Source organism: Etheostoma cragini, chromosome 1 (genome assembly GCF_013103735.1).
Source record: "Etheostoma cragini isolate CJK2018 chromosome 1, CSU_Ecrag_1.0, whole genome shotgun sequence".
In the NCBI taxonomy this organism is placed as follows: Eukaryota; Metazoa; Chordata; class Actinopteri; order Perciformes; family Percidae; genus Etheostoma; species Etheostoma cragini.
In genome coordinates, this window is record NC_048407.1 from 18514136 (window position 1) to 18532065 (window position 17930).

The 17930-nt window shown below is 39.9% G+C and overlaps 1 protein-coding gene across 1 annotated transcript; it reads left to right on the plus strand.

Annotated features, from left to right (window-relative positions):
• The first annotated feature begins 4 nt into the window (after positions 1–4).
• Positions 5–13256, plus strand: swap70a (switching B cell complex subunit SWAP70a). The gene is made up of 12 exons (XM_034882579.1): positions 5–197; positions 3391–3531; positions 4848–5021; positions 5150–5377; positions 6127–6273; positions 6498–6606; positions 6795–6976; positions 8349–8456; positions 10002–10168; positions 10668–10866; positions 11850–11946; positions 12909–13256. Exons 1-12 carry the CDS (start codon positions 102–104, stop codon positions 13025–13027), a joined length of 1767 nt encoding a protein of 588 aa, XP_034738470.1. The 5' UTR covers positions 5–101; the 3' UTR covers positions 13028–13256.
• The last annotated feature ends 4674 nt before the right edge of the window (positions 13257–17930 follow it).

Consider the following 17930-nt stretch of genomic DNA (forward strand, 5'->3'; position numbering starts at 1 on the left):
CATCCCGCTTGTGTTTAAGAGGCAGACCGTGAAACTACAGACATCACTCACATGAACAGATTACTGACTGAGACAGACCTCTGGTGCTGCTGAGGGAAAAAATGTGGCTTCGAGACGAGCTTTTGAAATCCATATGGCACGCGTTCACAGCCCTGGACGTGGATCAACGTGGAAAAGTTTCCAAATCTCAGTTAAAGGTACGTTTCAGTTTTCGATTATCGGTTGTATTTATTCGAAGTTGAGACGGCTTGCACTTGTCGCAAAGTGACGCACGCCCAACCAGGGGCGCTGCCTTGAATTTTGGGCCCCATGACAAAAACAAATCTAAATGGGCCCCTTCTGTGCAGCTATTGTCACCTCTAGGACCTAACTGTCCCATCCAAAGCTTTACATAACTCTAATTAAAGGCTTGCAGCTGTCTTGCTTCTTATAGTTCAGTACTAGTACTAGCACAATATTTACTGCCGGGGATTTGTACATGCATGCAAGTCTAGTATGCAGTTTACAGTTTATTTAAAAGCAACCATAAAAATGTGCTTAAGGTCATCTTTTACAGTCTCAGTGTATTGTTATTGTAAAATTTGACAAAGGGGAAAATCTCAAAATAATGTTTTTATAATTATTAATGAAAGATTTATTTTTTTTAAAGAGAAGAAAAACAAACCAATTTAAATCTACAAAAACTTTTTAATCAAAGTAAACTAACTTCATTGTCTCAACAATGAAAACGTTTTTACTTTAACTTAGCTATAAAACAGATCGAGTTTTTCTGTCATTAATACATATTTAATTGTGTTTGTTGTAATGGCAAAAAAGACACAGAGAAATCCCCACAGACTCCCTGCAATGATGCTAACTGGCATGTCATTGAACACAATGTTGCTTTACTGGGACAGGGAAGGGGACAGTCAGGGGGACACTAGGGTGCTGCTGACTCATCTGTTAAGTCTGCCCAAAGGGGCAGGAAAAATGATTTAATATGAATATCTTGCTAAACATTTCCTGCACTGATTAAAGGGTGATTACATGTGGGCTAACAATAGTCTAGCTAGCTAGCTAGCTAGCTAATTTCACTATGGACATTGAGCCTGTAGTCTTGTGCTCTCTCTCCCCCGTAGTCTTGTGCTCTCTTGCCCCTCTCCTCTCTCCTCCTATCGCTTCCTGCAGGTGTTTCTGGCTCTGGAGCTGTGGTTGGAGTCACCTGCTGCCTCCATGTTCCTGCTCGACACCCTCTGCTACAATTCTCCCTGTCTCTCTCTCTCTCTTTGTCTCGGTCTGTCTCTTTCTCTCTCTCTGTCTGTCTCTACTCTGTCTCTGTCTGTCTCTTTCTCTCTCTCTGTCTCTCTCTCTCTTGGTCTGTCTCTACTCTGTCTCTGTCTGTCTCTTTCTCTCTCTCTGCCTCTCTCTCTCTCTTTCTCTGTCTCTCTCTCTGTCTGTCTCTTTCTCTCATCCCCATCCGGTCGAGGCAGATGACTGCCCACCCTGAGCCATGGTTCTGCTCAAGGTTTCTGCCTCGCAAAAGGAAGTTTTCCTTGCCTCTGTCATCTAGTGCTTGTTCATGGTGGGAATTGTTGAGTTTCTGTAAATGACAACACAGAGTACGGTCTAGACCTGCTCTTTTATGAAAAGCACGATGAGATAACTGTTGTTGTAATTTGGCGCTATTTAAATAAAATTGAATTTAATTGCTTAAATTAATTTTATCAAGCTAACAGGTTAATACCACTCACAGACTATAGTCTACCCACCTAAAAAACTGGGTTACAGTTTGACACCCTTTCCTTTCTCTTTCCTCTCTCTCTTTTCTCTGTTTGCTTTTTTGAAAATCAGATTTTGATTAAACGTTACTTGGCGACATTGCAGTCACTGTAGTTCTGGCGCATCAGTGCTATCCAACTTAGGGCAATAACCTTTAACTCTCTTGGGTCCATACACACAGGCAAGGTCCCCGGCCTGGAATTCCATTCCTTTGACATGCACTTCATAGCCTTGTTTTTGACAGGCCCCGGCCCTTAATTGCCCCCTTTAGGGTGGTTACAATATACAGCATGTACTGAATGATGATGTCTTAATAATGTTATAATAGTTTTTACCTGTTTTTTGTAGTCAGTCATGGGCCCTGTGAATTGTCCTAACTGTCCCCCCCCCCCCCTATACGGTACCCCGGTGCGCAACTCACATCTGTTCTCGACTCACATTTTATTCCCCATTACTAGTTGTTGATGTAACGGTCAACGTGTAATTCATCAACATTTGTTACGTTAATTAAATGATGAAATATTGGTCTTTTAATCATTGGATTCATTTAGCATTTCGCATTTCAACATTAATCTGCCAGCATAATACAGTAATAAAAAGTACATAATAATAAAAAAATCAAAACTGCTTGTTCCTGAAGTAAATTGAAGAAGTAAATTTTGAGCGCATGACTGTTTCGCTTGTAAAGTAACGTTATATTGTTATATTGGTAATGGTACTTTTAACTAAGCTACAGTACACAAAGGATTTATGCCATCATAACGTTTATTTTACTGCTGACATGACAAAATGTTGTATCGGCCTCGTCAGGTCCTCTAATTGATTCAACATTCATTCATTTGTGTTGCTGCTCTATTTGTGTTTCCTTTGTATGATTACTTATCTCAGGGAGTTTAAAAAAGGTAGAATGTGAGCATTTTTAATCCACTGCTGTTGTCTGCAAAATTGAAAAACGTGTTTCAGGCTGTTTTCCTGATGCAAAGGCCAGAGAGAGTTGGTGTATGGCAGCCAGATTTTGTTCGCCTGCTGGGTCTGATGTCGATGTGCCCTGCCTGACAAAGACACAGTCTGACTTTAAGGGTCCGTCAGGGGTTTTCTCTCACCCATACTTTCTCAACACAAAAGGGTGACCAGGAAAACTCTAAAAGTCCCTTTATCTGGAGATTTATTCATGGACCTGAAATCACAGTTTAAAGTTAATTATCCAACATCTATCTACCACCACAGAGAACAGATGAGACTGTTAACAAGGGCAGAATATAATCTGGCCTTTGTTGATTTGAAGCTACAGTGCTGTACAGTTACAATTAAACCCTTATGGGTGTCGACCTCCATTTGTGGAGCTGAACTAACAAGTAGAAACAACTTTTAGTCTCAGGAGGGAAAAGTCCCCCTCGACAACATAAGTAACACTTGGCTAGTGAAACATGTAAATTTCAGCGACAGGTTTTTGCAAGTGTGGCTCTAAAGTCTTTATCTAAAGTCTTTTTCTTTTACTTCATCTTTAATTTAAATAAATTTCGCAAGAATGTATAACTGCATTAATGTGTCTTGACTTAATGTACTGTATATCCCCTTACCTGCATGCCTTATGGTATTATCTAATTCTCGTTCCAATTGTGTTTTTTTTAGGTGCTGTCCCACAGCCTGTGCACAGTAATGAAGATCCCTCATGACCCTGCGGCCCTTGAAGAGCATTTCAAAGATGATAATAAAGGGCCTCTGTCCAACCAGGGCTACATGCCTTACCTCAACAGGTTTATTCTTGACAAGGTGGGGTCAAACATGCGGAAAAAGTTGTAGGAGAATGGCAGTCTTATGTTTTCAATCAAGTCAACACACTTTTCATTTAATCAACAAAAACGGTAGCAAGGGCTGCGAAGAGGTTTACATTCGTCTGCCCTCAGTATATGTGTGTGTGAAGGTGCACAGCTATGCAGCCATCTAAACACACTTCTAATAAAGACTGAAGACCTTTGACTTTGCCTTTGACTTTTGTGGAACTGTGAAAAAAGTTTTGGCAACAAATGAAATTATAGAGATTATAGTATAGTGTCATACCAAAGATATTGTAAAAACTGATTAGTATTGTAACAAGGAAACATGATTAAGGAGTAGCTGATAGTTCAGTAATTGTCAGATGTACTGTCAACAAGAGTAAAATGTAAGAAGAGGAAAATACATGTTAACCCAACAATTCAGTTGCTTAGAATGTTGTATTTCAGCACGTAGCAACACATTAGCCTAAGTCATTATGGGTAGCTTGCTTAGCAGGAAATTGGCTGCAGGAAACAAACAAATCAACAGTTAGGGCAAGGGTAATACAAGAAAGTACTACAGATACTACAGATACAGTACTACAGATCTCCAACAAGGACATTTAGGGGAGTAGACTGTAGAAAGAAATATTGTCTAAACACAAGAAGTCATACAAGAACTGAGCATAAATAACTTGAAATTTGGAACTATCTGATCAAAGAATAGTTCAGTAAGATTACCAACCTTACCAGAGATTCAATGCAAGCTTTCGAAACCTGACAGCTTTCTACGTATGGTGCTGCACACGCATTGAGTTAAAAAAAAAAAAACTAATAAGAGTGTATGACACAGGTAAGGAAGACTCATCATGATCTGTTTTGCTCTGTAGGAGAGGAAATGGTTACAACCACTTCTCTGTTGTACCCACAGGAACAGGTTTTGTCTATTATTTATTAGTTGGTAGTATAATAAACATTAAGGTAAATTGGACTTCATGCTCATATATTGTCTCTGATAGATTGTTTGCCCTGTTGCTTAGCAAACACAGTGTAAAACACTGCAAACATATCTGTTGAAGTCTCATGTCAGCTAGTAAACTTCTTAAGTTTCACTCTTTGTGCTTGCAAGTTGTTTTCTTGCCTTTCTCCTGTAGGCTCTGACTTGAATAAAAATGAGGTATTTAAATACATCAGGTTTGTACCTCACATCCTGCTGACTGGAGGTTTTGAAAGGAAACAAACACCAGTCTCCTGCTTAGCATTTGTAAACACTCTGCCTTCACTGGTGCTAACCAGTTTGACTTTGACTTAATAGTGCCTTTTTATTACCAGGTACAAGAGGAATTTGATGTACTGGAGTTCAACAAGATGTGCTGGACACTTTGTTACAAGAAAAATATCTGCACTAAACATCTACTCATCTCGGATCAGGAGGCTTTCAAAGTCTGGTGCATTTTCAACTTTCTGTCAGAAGACAAATACCCACTCATCATCATTACTGAAGAGGTGAGGAAGATCCTTACTGTTGTTTTCTGTGGAGTCTATACCTGTAAGTAAACAATTGAGCAGAGAGGAAGGCCATTTTTTGACAATCGCCTCCACTTAATGCCTTTTTTCTCTGACCATCTCCTTAGATTGAGTACTTCCTGCGTAAATTGATGGAGGCCATGGGGAGTGGATGGAATGAGGAGAAATTTGCAGATTACAAGCTGCAGCTGAACAAAAAGAAGAATTGCCTGAGTGCCTGGGAACTGATTGAACTGGTGGGGATGGGTTACTTCAGCAAGGGGATGAACTGCCAGACCCTCTCCATGGGCATCACGGAGGTCTTCCAGGAACTCATACTGGATGTGCTCAAGCAGGTTAGACAGAATTAATCTCATACGTCCTGTGTACACAGGTTCCCCACACTTTAATCAAACAATTGCATTGTTAACTATCTAAGTAAGATATGGAAAAGATCATGAGGCTTCTGGGTATTATTCTGTGTTTCCCAGAACCAGGGGGGCAGAGCCTAGTCCAGGAGTGGACAGAATCTGTAAGAATATTAAAACTATGTTGCGCAATATGAGGGTGCATTCAGTTCAAGATTATGCATCGCTTCTATTGGACACCCTCCAGATTGTTTAGACTAGGTTTGGAAGACACCAAATTGTTGGAAATGTAAGACAGAGGACGGACAATTAATTCCTGTCCTGTGGTCCTGTGATAAGGTCTAGGAATTATGGAATTGGATGCAGGATAACTAATGTCAGATTGCATGGACCCATGTCCAATTCAGCTCAAGATCATTTGTCCTAGAAGATGGGTCGTTCCTAAGCAGAGTGAGTGTGTGAGTGAGTGAGTGTGTGTGTGTGTGTGTGTGTGTGTGTGTGTGTGTGTGTGTGTGTGTGTGTGTGTGTGTGTGAGAGGGAGAGAGAGTTGGGGGTCGTTAATTCTGTGAATTGTATGTATTGTATGTTGTGTAAAAAGAAAAGGAATACAATTATTAATCACAAAAAAGTAGCATACATTTTTACGTTATTACATTGAGTAAATCGTATTACCTTTAACTAAACTATTAATTTGGCAACTTAAGTGTCTTTGTTTACGTCCACACTTTGTTTCAAAGGGATACATGATGAAAAAGGGCCACAAAAGAAAGAACTGGACCGATCGCTGGTTTGTCCTTCGACCCACTTCACTGTCATACTACGTCTGTGAGGACCTTGTGGAGAAGAAAGGAGACATTATTTTGGACCGAACCTGCTGTGTGGAGGTGCATTGTAATGTATTTCTAATACAAAATATATTATGTAATGGTGTTAAGCTGTTTTAAGTAATTCATTTGAAGTGAAATTAAAACTGACATTTACTAAAGGATTTGTTTTAGTTCTAAAATAGAATTAGCATTGTCTAAGAGCGGTTGTAGTTTAATAAACCCACATGGTTTTGTAAATGTTGTATGCTGTGACTGACGTGCCTTGATATTCTCTCCTGCAGTCTCTGCCAGATAAAGAAGGGAAAAAAAACCTTTTTATCATCAAGTGCATTGATAAAAGCTTTGAGATCAGCGCATCAGATAAAAAGAAGAAACAGGAATGGCTTCAAGGTATTCCACTGCTCTGTAACCGCCTCATCATAAAGAGTCTCGTTCTCATCACAGCTTTAATATTTTTATCTTTTTCAGCTCAATTTTGGAATGTCATAGACACTGACTCAACAGTGTATCTACAGTCGGATTGTTGTGTAAATAACCCAACCAATCAGTGATTCCCCTCTCACTCTGTGTCGTGGCAGCTGTTCAGACATGCATCCAGCTCCTGAGGTTGGGGCTGCCGTCTCCTCACCGCGAGGCGCGGTTGAGGCGCCGGGAGCTCCGGCAGAGGCAGCAGGTGGATGAAGACGATCTGGCAGAGAGGATGAAGCACCTCCAGGCGGCCAATGAGAACAAACAGAGACAGCTGGAGGGTATGAGGAAGGTAGCTACTGGGCCAATGCTCAACTCTTCAAACTTAAAAACGGACTTAGACTTTATACACAGGAGCCTTTCTGCTCTTTGTCAGGTCATGTGGGCCCCGGTGAACACTTGTGTCTCAAACATACACAGATACAAGTTTGCTACTTATCTCTTGTCCCTACCTTCTTGTATTCAACTGAAAATTAAGCAGAAAAACAATTACAATCAAATCCGGTATTGTAAAGGGGGTTATCGCACACTATATATTTAAGCAATGTAGGCTACAATGCTTGTGCAGTCACAGGAAATGGCTTACAAGATTTCTTTTAAGCATTCGCTGCAGGCTCTGGATGAAACCTTGTGTCTGTGTGATGTCACTAGAAGCCTGTCAGTCCAACATGGGGGGTATGCAGAATCCAGTATGTTACAGAAGGAATGTACACAACACCCTTTGATTGAAAGTGTAAAAACAAACCATGAAAATTTGGAATACAGTATTAAGGTAGTATTAAACAATCTCATCTCTAGAAGCTCTTCCTCTTTATGTCCAAGAGATGTTTCTGTTATTTTTTATTTATTAAAAACAATCACAGAGGAAACGTTTTTGACCACAAAGGGATATAGTGCTCCCTTTTGGGCCAATCAAAAACCAGTTCAGGTATATCTCGTAAATATTTAAGAGTGCAATCTAACAACACAACAAGCTAATGCTTCAAAAATACTCCTAGAGGTTGTTCATGCTAAAAATAATTAAACAAAATAAATATGAGTGAAACAGGCTTTATTGTAGGTACAGTAGGTTAGTCCACATAATACATCTTGGATCTGGATTTAAGGAGATGTAAAAATCTGAGATGTTCTAAATCTTAGTTTTTTGTCCAATTCCCTTTTATTTTCACATATTCTGGTTTTAAAATACCAATTGATAGGAAACAACAACACACACATGATTCTGCAGGATATTCACAGTGAAAAAGGAAGCAAAACCTGGTATGCAAACGATAGTAGGCTATGTATGAGACAGGGACACCTGCATCTAGTGAAGACCCAGGCGTATGAAGTTATTTGTTTCAGAGCTCCAGCAGGTTATTGATAGCATCTCACTTCTCTTTTTACCCTGCCAGATGTGTTTTTTTTTTTTTTTTTCAAATGTCAAACACTCCTTTGTTTTTAAAAACCCAGTTACTGGTTATGTGAAAAGTCACATTACATTTTTGAATATGTGAACTTTGGCATTACCAAGTAAAATGTTATATAAAAGACTGCAAGGCAAATGAAAAGTTCAGCTAAGTTATTGTTAACCTAGAAATGTACACTGAACCACAGATCCTCTTTAACCAACCTCCACAGTAAAGCCGAGAAGTAACAGCTTTTTCCTCTTTTGTGCTTCACAGAAAATGGAAGAGGCCGCGGCTAAAGCAGCGGTAGAGGAGCACAGGAGGAAGCAGACTCAGTCAGACCTGCAGGATCGCTACAGACTGGACCTGGAGAAAGAGAAAATGGTAAAAAATGTGCCTCCCGCAACTCTGCTCGTTTGTCCTGTGGGATGACAAGTGTTGACACTGCATATATAGAGACATGTGGTCAAGTTCAGAGAGAAAACTAATGAGTGTGCCGTTTTCAAAATGAAAGTCCAAACCAAGGTCTGGACCATGGTTCATGTTTTTGTTACATTGTACACATTTTTCTGGTAAGTTTTGGTTTCAGACTGCAGTTATACAAGCGCAATAAAAATCTACACGTGACAAAACAACATCCTGCCGTCTTCACATACGTGAGCTGCGTCTCCAGATGCTTCTTTTTGATTGGTTTGTAGACGGGCTACCTCGTCCTCTGGTATCCTCTCTCTGTGTCAGGGTTTTTTATACGCCTACTGACTGCTGATCTCCCCTCCTGCAAGCAAGAAGAAGAAGCAAGACACAGGAACTTTCTTTCCGGAGCATTTATTCAGAGACAAACGGCAGTAGCTCAGTCGGAGGGTTGCTGGTTCAAGTCCCCTTACAGGCCAAAGTATGGTGGTGGACTGGGGGCTGGAGAGGTGCCAGTTCACCTCCTGGGCATTGCCAAGGTGCCTTTGAGCAAGGCACTGAACCCCCAACTGCTCAGGGCACCTTTTCATGGGAAGCCCCCCCCACTCTGACATCTCTCCATTTAGAGCATGTATGAGCACTGAGCATGTGTGTGTAATTCAGGCCTGTGTGTAATTTGTGTCTTAACAACAGAGTGTAAAATTGGGATTAATAAAGCATACATTATTATGATTATTATTGTTATTAGAAGTAAACCGATGATGTATTTTCTGCTCTGGTAGCCGACAGCTGTCTGCTCATTTACCCTCACTCACTCTCTCATGTAGCCTACACACTAAGCACCGAGCTATTCCTCCTTGTGGCAGGAGGGCCTGCCAGAGCTTCTTGTATTTGGTCCGAAAGTCCGTACCCTCCAAAAAATGCTTTCACACTACAAACGAACTGGAACATGGTTTCAGTTTGACCCAGACCAAGACCACCTCGTTTTATCGGACCAATATTTGGTCTTTTGATCCAGACTGTGGTCCGGGGTAGGTTTTGCACCTGTAATTGTGGTTCAGATCAAACTGAAAAGTCTGGACCAAATGAGGTGTGAAAACACCCTTTTCTGTTTCCTGATTTTTAGTCACCCATTTGTGGTTCCTCCTTCCAGGAAACAAAAGCTAAAACAGTTAAAGTGTTATGTCCCGTGATGTTGAGTCATCTTTTGTCCGAGTGTCACATGCACAGAAATAGGCTATTAATTGTTGTCAGTGGCTAAACTGACAAATGCCTTTGTAAGATAAGTTCAAATTAAAATCGTTTGATCAGATCAGACTGCATCCTTGCAGCAACACAAGCAAATGTAGATTAGGCTATGACGGCAAATGACAAAATACACCATCAAATGTGAAGATTTACAGTTTATTGACTGTCTGGGTGTGGATTATTGGTTATTGGTTTTAAGAGCCTAGTTTGTAAGAATGTGTTTGTGTGTGGTGTGTGTGTGTGTGTGTGTGTGTGTGTTGCCTCATTCAGGTGCGTCTGCAGATGGAGGAGCAGGTGGCTCAGAAGTCCAGTGAACTGGAGCAGTACCTGCAGCGCGTCCGGGAGCTGGAGGATATGTACCACAGGCTGGAGGAGGCAGTAGAGGACGAGAGGCAGGCCAAGCAGGATGAGGAGGCCGTGCTCCAGCTGCAGGCCAGGTCTCTCTCACACGCACACACACACGCTCGCACACTCGCACGCACGCACGCACGTGCGGGTAAAACTTATTTGGGGAATCCTAACAAGACAGTACAATGACGTTCAACAACAGTACAAAATAAACAACCTCAAAAATGGTTATGTCTTGATATACATATTTAACATGGGTGTCACAATGGCCCAGTGTTTAACATTGGTGTCCCACAGCTGTTTAATCCATCTGTAGGCATATTAATAGTAGTCACTGAATCCCTCGGCATATTTTTTATACAATTTTTTCCTTTGTAAGAGTGGGATTCCCGCCATAGTCAAAAGACATGCAGGGCAGATTTACTACAGACAGAATTTGTCAGAATTTAATTGTTATCTGCAGTACTTTGCTTGTTATGTAACAGTTGACAAACTGTTAAGGATTTTTCCACACTTACCCAAATGTTACGTCCAGCTCTTCATTTCTTTTGTTCAGATTAGGATTTTAGGAAATCTTTCCCATCACAGGTTGCTGAAAGAGGAGACAGCAAAGAGAGTAGAACTGGAGCAGATCCACCTGCAACAGCAGAGGGTGCTGACTCAGACTGAGGCCGAGAAGCAGGAGCTGGTGGTCGAGCAGCTGGCCAAGGAGAGAGCCTTGCAGGAAGCCATGCTGCAGCTGGAGAGGATGGAGAGGGAGCGTCATGGAGTACTGGAGCAGTACGAGGTGAGGTCACACATGTGCAGGTTCACGCTGATCTAAAAAACCCAGACTGTATCTGCGGTGAATATGGTCCCTTGGCACCAGAAATTGTTTTTTATTTTTATTTTTCCATTAAGCAAAAGGCACTGTTCTTGGTAATAAAACTACTCTTTTCTGCCCACAAACATGTTTTTATTATCTTTCACATTTGTGGCATTTTGTTGATTCTGGTTTGATTATTCTTACAAATTATGTTCATGATTCTTATAAATAATGTTCGGCATATGGATCAATAGAAAAAGCGACAAGTCGTGTCAACTGACCTACAGTCAGTTCATATTGATGAGTAAGAGGGTCAGTATTAGGGTTGAGTATTGTTTACATTTTCTTTTTAATATTAGTAACATATGATACCAGAATGCAGAATTTTTATTTATTTATTACTTACTTTTAAGAAATAGAGACAAATAGAATCTATTTTTAACTAAAAGAAGCCAAAAGGTATGTTGTTAAATGTTATAAAGTTTCCAAACACAAGCAGGAACTTATTCAATTAAATAAACTTAATAAAGCAAAATTGTCAAACTTTTGATTAAAATCACCACTTTTATTTTTCAAGATTATCTGCTTGGCATTTTGCTTTAATTAGCATGATTAATTAGCATCATGGCAGGAGAAATAGAGACAGGAAGCATGGGGATGATGATACAAAATAAGTAAACAACTCTAACCTGACATTCAATGGCCAGTTTTTACACTTGACAGTTTTTGATACTCAGCGCTGCCAACACATCAGTGCCAAAAATATTGGGGTACTCGATAGTTTAAATCATCAAATCATGACTCAACATCAGCAGCTGCTCCTGCTGCTGGTCGAACTGTTTCAACTGTCTCAAAATGTCCTTCATCCCATTTATCCACCAGTCTTCCTCTCAGCTAACACCCACTCATAGTTTATGTAATCTGATGCTTATATGTCTTACTTCCCTCTTTATCTGGATCTACAGAAGGTATCAAGGAAGCTTGAACGAGCCGCTAACAAGACCAAGACCTGGAAGGACAAGGTGGCCAAACATGAGGGGCTGGTGCGTCTCATCCAGCCAGGTAGGGACATTGATTCTTTCATAAATGAATATAACACAGATGTATTTGACTGCCATTTAATAACTCTGCATGTTAACGGAAATGGGGCTTCCTGATGTGTTTTAGCAAAATGTTGACACTGGAGTATTCCACAATTCAGGTGTTATTCACAAAAACACATTTTGTACTGAAAGTTTCATCAAGATACACTATGTGGCCAAAAGTATGTGGACACCACTGTCAAAATACTTTTCATGTTCTGGGGCCCAGGGCTGGTTCTAGTCTGTTATATTAAGGTGGGCTGGTAGAAAAAATAGGTGGGCATCTTGGTTCGGTTGGTAGCACAGAAGTTAGAGAAGTGCGTTAGTGGCCCAACAGATGCCAGCTTCCAGGCCCTGGCGACATGGCACAAATAATGGATCTAATCACGACTGGCCTGGAAACCTAAAGACATAGACTGTAGAAGATGTTGCAAATTGAGCATTAACACTAAATTACTTGCATTATGATACATTTTCATGCACTTTTTTTCATTCACTTTTTCTACCTTTTTCCGCATTCATTTATGCTGGAAATGTCTTTGTTTATGTAAAGGAAAACATGGGGCCAATTAGATCAGTAACAATTAGAATTAACCTCTTCAAATGTGCATGTGGCACTTATTCATGTGAATGACTGGCTGCAAGAATCCATTTTAATAAGCTAAGACGTGTTCAGAAAATGAGTTCATTCAATTTTGTGTTAACAGTCTTTTTGACCATATAGAGTAACTTCCAGCCTAAGAGCATTATTCTTTTTATATTTATATTGTTATTGTTTCACATTCAGATTCATACAAAAAAGGAAGCCAAAACAGTATCTGCATTCTGAAAAGTTTAATATTGCACACATTAAATACCAACAGAAAGCTTCATGAGTGATTTTAGTGTATGTCCATCTTGTAAAAATGCCTCCCTCACTTCTCTTTTGACCTGGTCTTTTAGGTCCTAAAGGACCTCAGAGAATCACTAACTGGGGTCCGGCTTCATTCACCGACGCTGAGCTGGAGCTGAGGAAGAAGTCGTGGCAGGAGAGTAAGAACCAGGGGGCTCAGACTCAGTAAAACACGCACCATGACAGATGGATTACACCAATGAGGAAGACTGAACTGTCACATTGGAGGTCTGAAGAGGTTTGGTAATACAAACGCGCTGAGCCACATGACAACTGCAGCAAAAACTGTTCTACTAACTGGATTTGGGTTTGTTTTTAAAGAACGGCTGGGTTTAACTGCCTTTCATCAGTGTTTCCTGTTATAAAAAAGTCATATTATTTGACAAATTAATCTTAAATCAAGGTCAATTACTTTCTTTACTTAGCATATGCAGTTTTCTCAGCTGTCTTGGTGATGATGAGATGTCATTAAAAGCGCCAGGAAAAAATAATGACATTGAGATTAATTTATGAAAAATGTATTCTATTTTTTATTTAGTAATTTCAGTCCATCCTTTATGACGTCCTGTGTTGAATTAAACCTGCTTTGCAGTTTTTTCATGTTTTTGTGTTAAATGATATAAATGTGTCATTTACTCACATCCAACATAGTATAACAGTAGATTCATTTCCACTCTAGCTTGATTTATTAGCTAAAACTGAGTGAACACTGTCATAACTGTGTTAAAAAATAAATAAAACGCCACCTTTTTTTTAAGAAAGTAGATGGCTGTTTTCATTTTAGAGGTCCCAACATTTCCTGGTTTAAAGAGCAATTATTACTTCTAGCTTTAATTCTTTAGGGGGTTTGGACCTTGCTTTCATCATGACTCATCCACATTTTGATCATGACAAAGAGTGTCCGCCAGGTGTCACCATTTGAACGGGATCCTCATTAAGTTAAACCCCAAGCCAAAACACTGTCAAACAGTTTTCTTTTGTTTAATTACAAGAAATCACTGCATGGAAGACATTTTTAAGATGTTTTAAGAACCCTGGTGTGTCTCCACCATTGGGTTATGATGATGGTGGCTTCAGCCATCTTGTCCAGTGCATACACAATGTTTTGTTAAATGTTGCCAGCCTTGTCTTTTAGGTCAGTAAATTTGACAGTTAATTTCCTATTTTTCAAAAAGCATTGCAGTTACCTGTAGGGCTGCACCGATCTGATTTGCCAGATGGATGTCAGCCATAACACCATACGCCATATCGCCATTACGCCATATCAGACGGATCCACATGAAATACAGTTCTCAGTCACAGTCTTTAGTGCCACAGCACCAAGTGGCCTTGCCAATAACTTCCACACAGTGAGGTATATAGATTTAGAATTTGGGAAAAAGACTGGTATCATCGTACTCGGTATTTGCAAATTGAGTTGAGTTGTCAAAAAGTAGGATCGGTTTATCTCTTTATCTCGCCAGCCTGTATGTATGACAGGTCTGCATGTGTTGTTCAGTATGACTTCATTGTTCCAGTTATCACAAAACAAGGTGATTGACACTTGATGCACTTGACTCACAGCAGTGAGGGCTCCGTTTGGCTGCGTCTGTGTCAAAACACAACAGTTAGTGCAACAAAGGACCACTGTTCTCACAGGTACAACTCCCCGTTGTCTTCCCCTCCCTCATGTGTCAGTGAGAAAAGAGACAATGCTCCAGAAACATTGTAACTGGGTGAAACTGTCAGCTGTGGGTACTTGTTTGCCTCGTGTCTGCCAGCCAGCACAATGAACGTCTTTACTTTCTAATGTGAAAACTCTCAGTCTTAATTTATTGAAAGGAAAGAGACAGTTCATGTTGAGTTCAGAGTTATCAGAGCAGGAAATGAGATACGAACCTGCATTCATGCACTGATCTAATAGTCAGCACCATGCAGCTCTCTTTATATCGTGGCTCACTGATAAGATCAGATATAGAGACAGGTCGTGCAAATCTCTGAGCTAATACTGTAATACTGTACTAGCAATGTTTTTTTACCTCCATAAAAGATGTAATCAACGTAGCTTCTCCTTTTAAGGATGTCTTTGTTCGTATGAACAGAAATGTTCAAAAAGATTAGAATAAACAGGTAATGATTGATTGTCAGTGAAGTAATTGTCTTGAATTGTTAAGATGAATAGATTTGCTGTTCTTCTATCGGAGATATTTATATCCCAGAATCTGAGAAAAATGTGGTGCTTTTTTGTTGTTGCAAAGACTATTCTCAGAATTGAGAGTTTCTAATCTTCGTAGCTAAATTGCACAAGCCCTTCAGCATTCCAAAAATAAGGATATCTCTAGCTGTCTTCTCCTCGGCCCATGTGTCCGAACAGTACCCTGATGCCCATAACCAATTCATCTGATACCTAAAATATCCTCATCGAATTTGATTTGAAACAGGAACATTTCTTGAAATGTCTGGCAGGTGCCGGTTTTCTGGGTTAGATGACTTCCCACAGTGACCTCACTGCTCTTAGCATTTCACATGGTTGAATGGATTCTGGGGTTATCCCCAGAGAGCAACTGTGGGTCACTTACACTGGCAGACTTTAATGGAAACATAGAAAACCCCACTACTATCCCTTAAAGCTATAAATCAAATGTGTAATCGTGCTTTTCTTCTCATGGATGAGCGGGCAGTCTCGGATAAGATCATCTGGAGCTCAGTGGATTCATGCATTTGATCATCTCCTAACAAGACCTCCATGTGCTGACATCATCATGATTTCTAGGGCGGGACTTGATGTGTGTCGAGCCAATGAATCAGCGATTGGAGTTGTTGTGATTAATTTTCAAGCAGGTGCACACTGAGGGGCCCCCCAGCAGCAGTGAATCAGACTCACATTGCCCAAATTGCAAAGGCACCAAAGAAATGTAAACTGCTACATAGTCCGCATTCATTGCAACCACATGGCTACATGGATAATAGGATTTGGAGGACCAATAAAATAAATTTAGGATCATCTGTCACTGGAGTATTTTTGGGGCACTTGGAAAGGCCATTCAGCTTATTTTTCAGGCTATTTTCTCAGACCAGAGGTATTTACTGCAGCTGTGACTGTACATGAAGCGTACAGGATCCAAAAACCAACAGATATGTGCAGTCCTGAATGTATAGACCGCTTTTGACATGTCTTCTTATGTGAGAGCAGTACGCTTCTAACCCTTCTTACTTCTAACTTCACAAAATTTTTAGCCAAGTGACACAAGATCGCAATTACACAGCACTGCCGTTTAAAACACTGCTATTTACATAGATAATAGATGCGTTGTGTCTTAAACTTCACAGAAGAAATCACTTGCGGATTCAATTATGAAGCCTAACTAACATCATGCCTATGTAACAGCAAATTAGTTTTATACAACTAATTTGCATTAATCTGGTGTGATCCAGTCAGAGGAATGCAGCCATGTGTAATCAGTGATTCAATAAATGGCTGTTGAGTATTTGTGGCTTTGAGGGAAATGATTCCTATCATTCCACTCCACAAAGTCGTGCTGAATAACTTCCGCTGCTCCCTCTGTTCCTGGGCAGAGGTCCTAATCTCCGTGCCCAAAGCAAGAGGCTAAAAATGGAGAGGACTGCCAGAGGTTCTGCCCAGATGTTGGCCTGCTGCAGCGCTGCACCTGCTGCCAGTACGAGCCAGCTGGGAGACTGTACTGAGGGACAAACACCCACAATCTCCCCACTGACCTTTAGCTTCCTCTCTGAGACAAACCCTCTGTAGACCCCAGGAGTGCCATTCATAGCCGCCAACCAGGCGCCACAGAGCCTGAGTTGGGGCTCTTGCCCAGTCCCATATTCATTGCTGGCAAATGAGACACCCATCATCATCCTCTTCATGCCCTGTTGATGTCTCTGAGTAAAAAAAAAACAAAAAAAAACTTGATGTCTGGTTACCTTTCATTGAGAGAAAATCTTTAAAAAAGATAAGGTGTTCATGAGAGGCCAGAAAAACGTGGCAATTACAAATAGTCTAAATTTTCTTCCTGTATCTAATGACCCATTGTGTAACAATAATACAAGTCATTGTTGGCAGCTTGGTGAGGCTCTGCAGTGCTGTTTCTGCTCAAGGAAGCATGCTAATATACTCACAATAGAAATGCTCAGTTTACCTTGTTTGCATGCAAACATTTGATGTATAGCATAAAGCACCAAAAATAACATTAGTTTATATAAGTTAGTTTTGCAGGTATTTTGTCAAAACCCAAAGTATTGGACAATTTAGAAATTGGACATGATGGCCCTACATGAAATGTTTAGGAATCACCTACTTAATCCTGTGCCAAGATGCTGGTAATCAGTTGCCACGTTTTAATAACTAAAAGATGGATCCATCTTTGTCTATAGTCAATGTGTTTTAATGCATTCTGAAAAGTCATAAAAAGGTTTTTTTAAAAACTGTATTTTATGCTGCATATAGTCGAAAAAACGTCATAGTATAGTATATTGAAAAAAGTTATAAAGTTTTAGAATAGTATGTCTGAAAAAGAAAAAACAAGTAAAAGTCACATATTTATATATATGTACTATATATATATATATTACAGATGTATTTGTCCCAAAATTCCAGTGAGCTATTTATTATAAAATCATCTTCTATAAGGCCACTGAAGGTCAATTACCTGACTCTTGAAACTTTCTCTTTTAAATGTCGTTTGCTTGATAATTCACTTCATGCAGACTGAATACTGCATAACTATTCTGTAACTTTGACCAAAATGCATGCACACTTCAATGTGAGTCTCCCTTTAATTCTACAATATGTAAATTATTGAATGCCGGAAACACACAAAGTTTGTAAAGTATTGGTTTAGTTGATTTATAATCTATGGGCTGAAACAGGCAAAGCCACTAGTATGGTCCTGAGTCATCATAATATAATACATATAACATTATTAAAGGAGAGACTCATTTGCTTTTTACAATTGAATATATTTTGTTGATAACACTTTTGTACTTAAAACTTTAAATGCAGGCTGTTTTTACATTGTGTTATTGAGCAAACCCTTCAACATTCCCTCACTTAAACAAGAACACAAGCAGCGGGA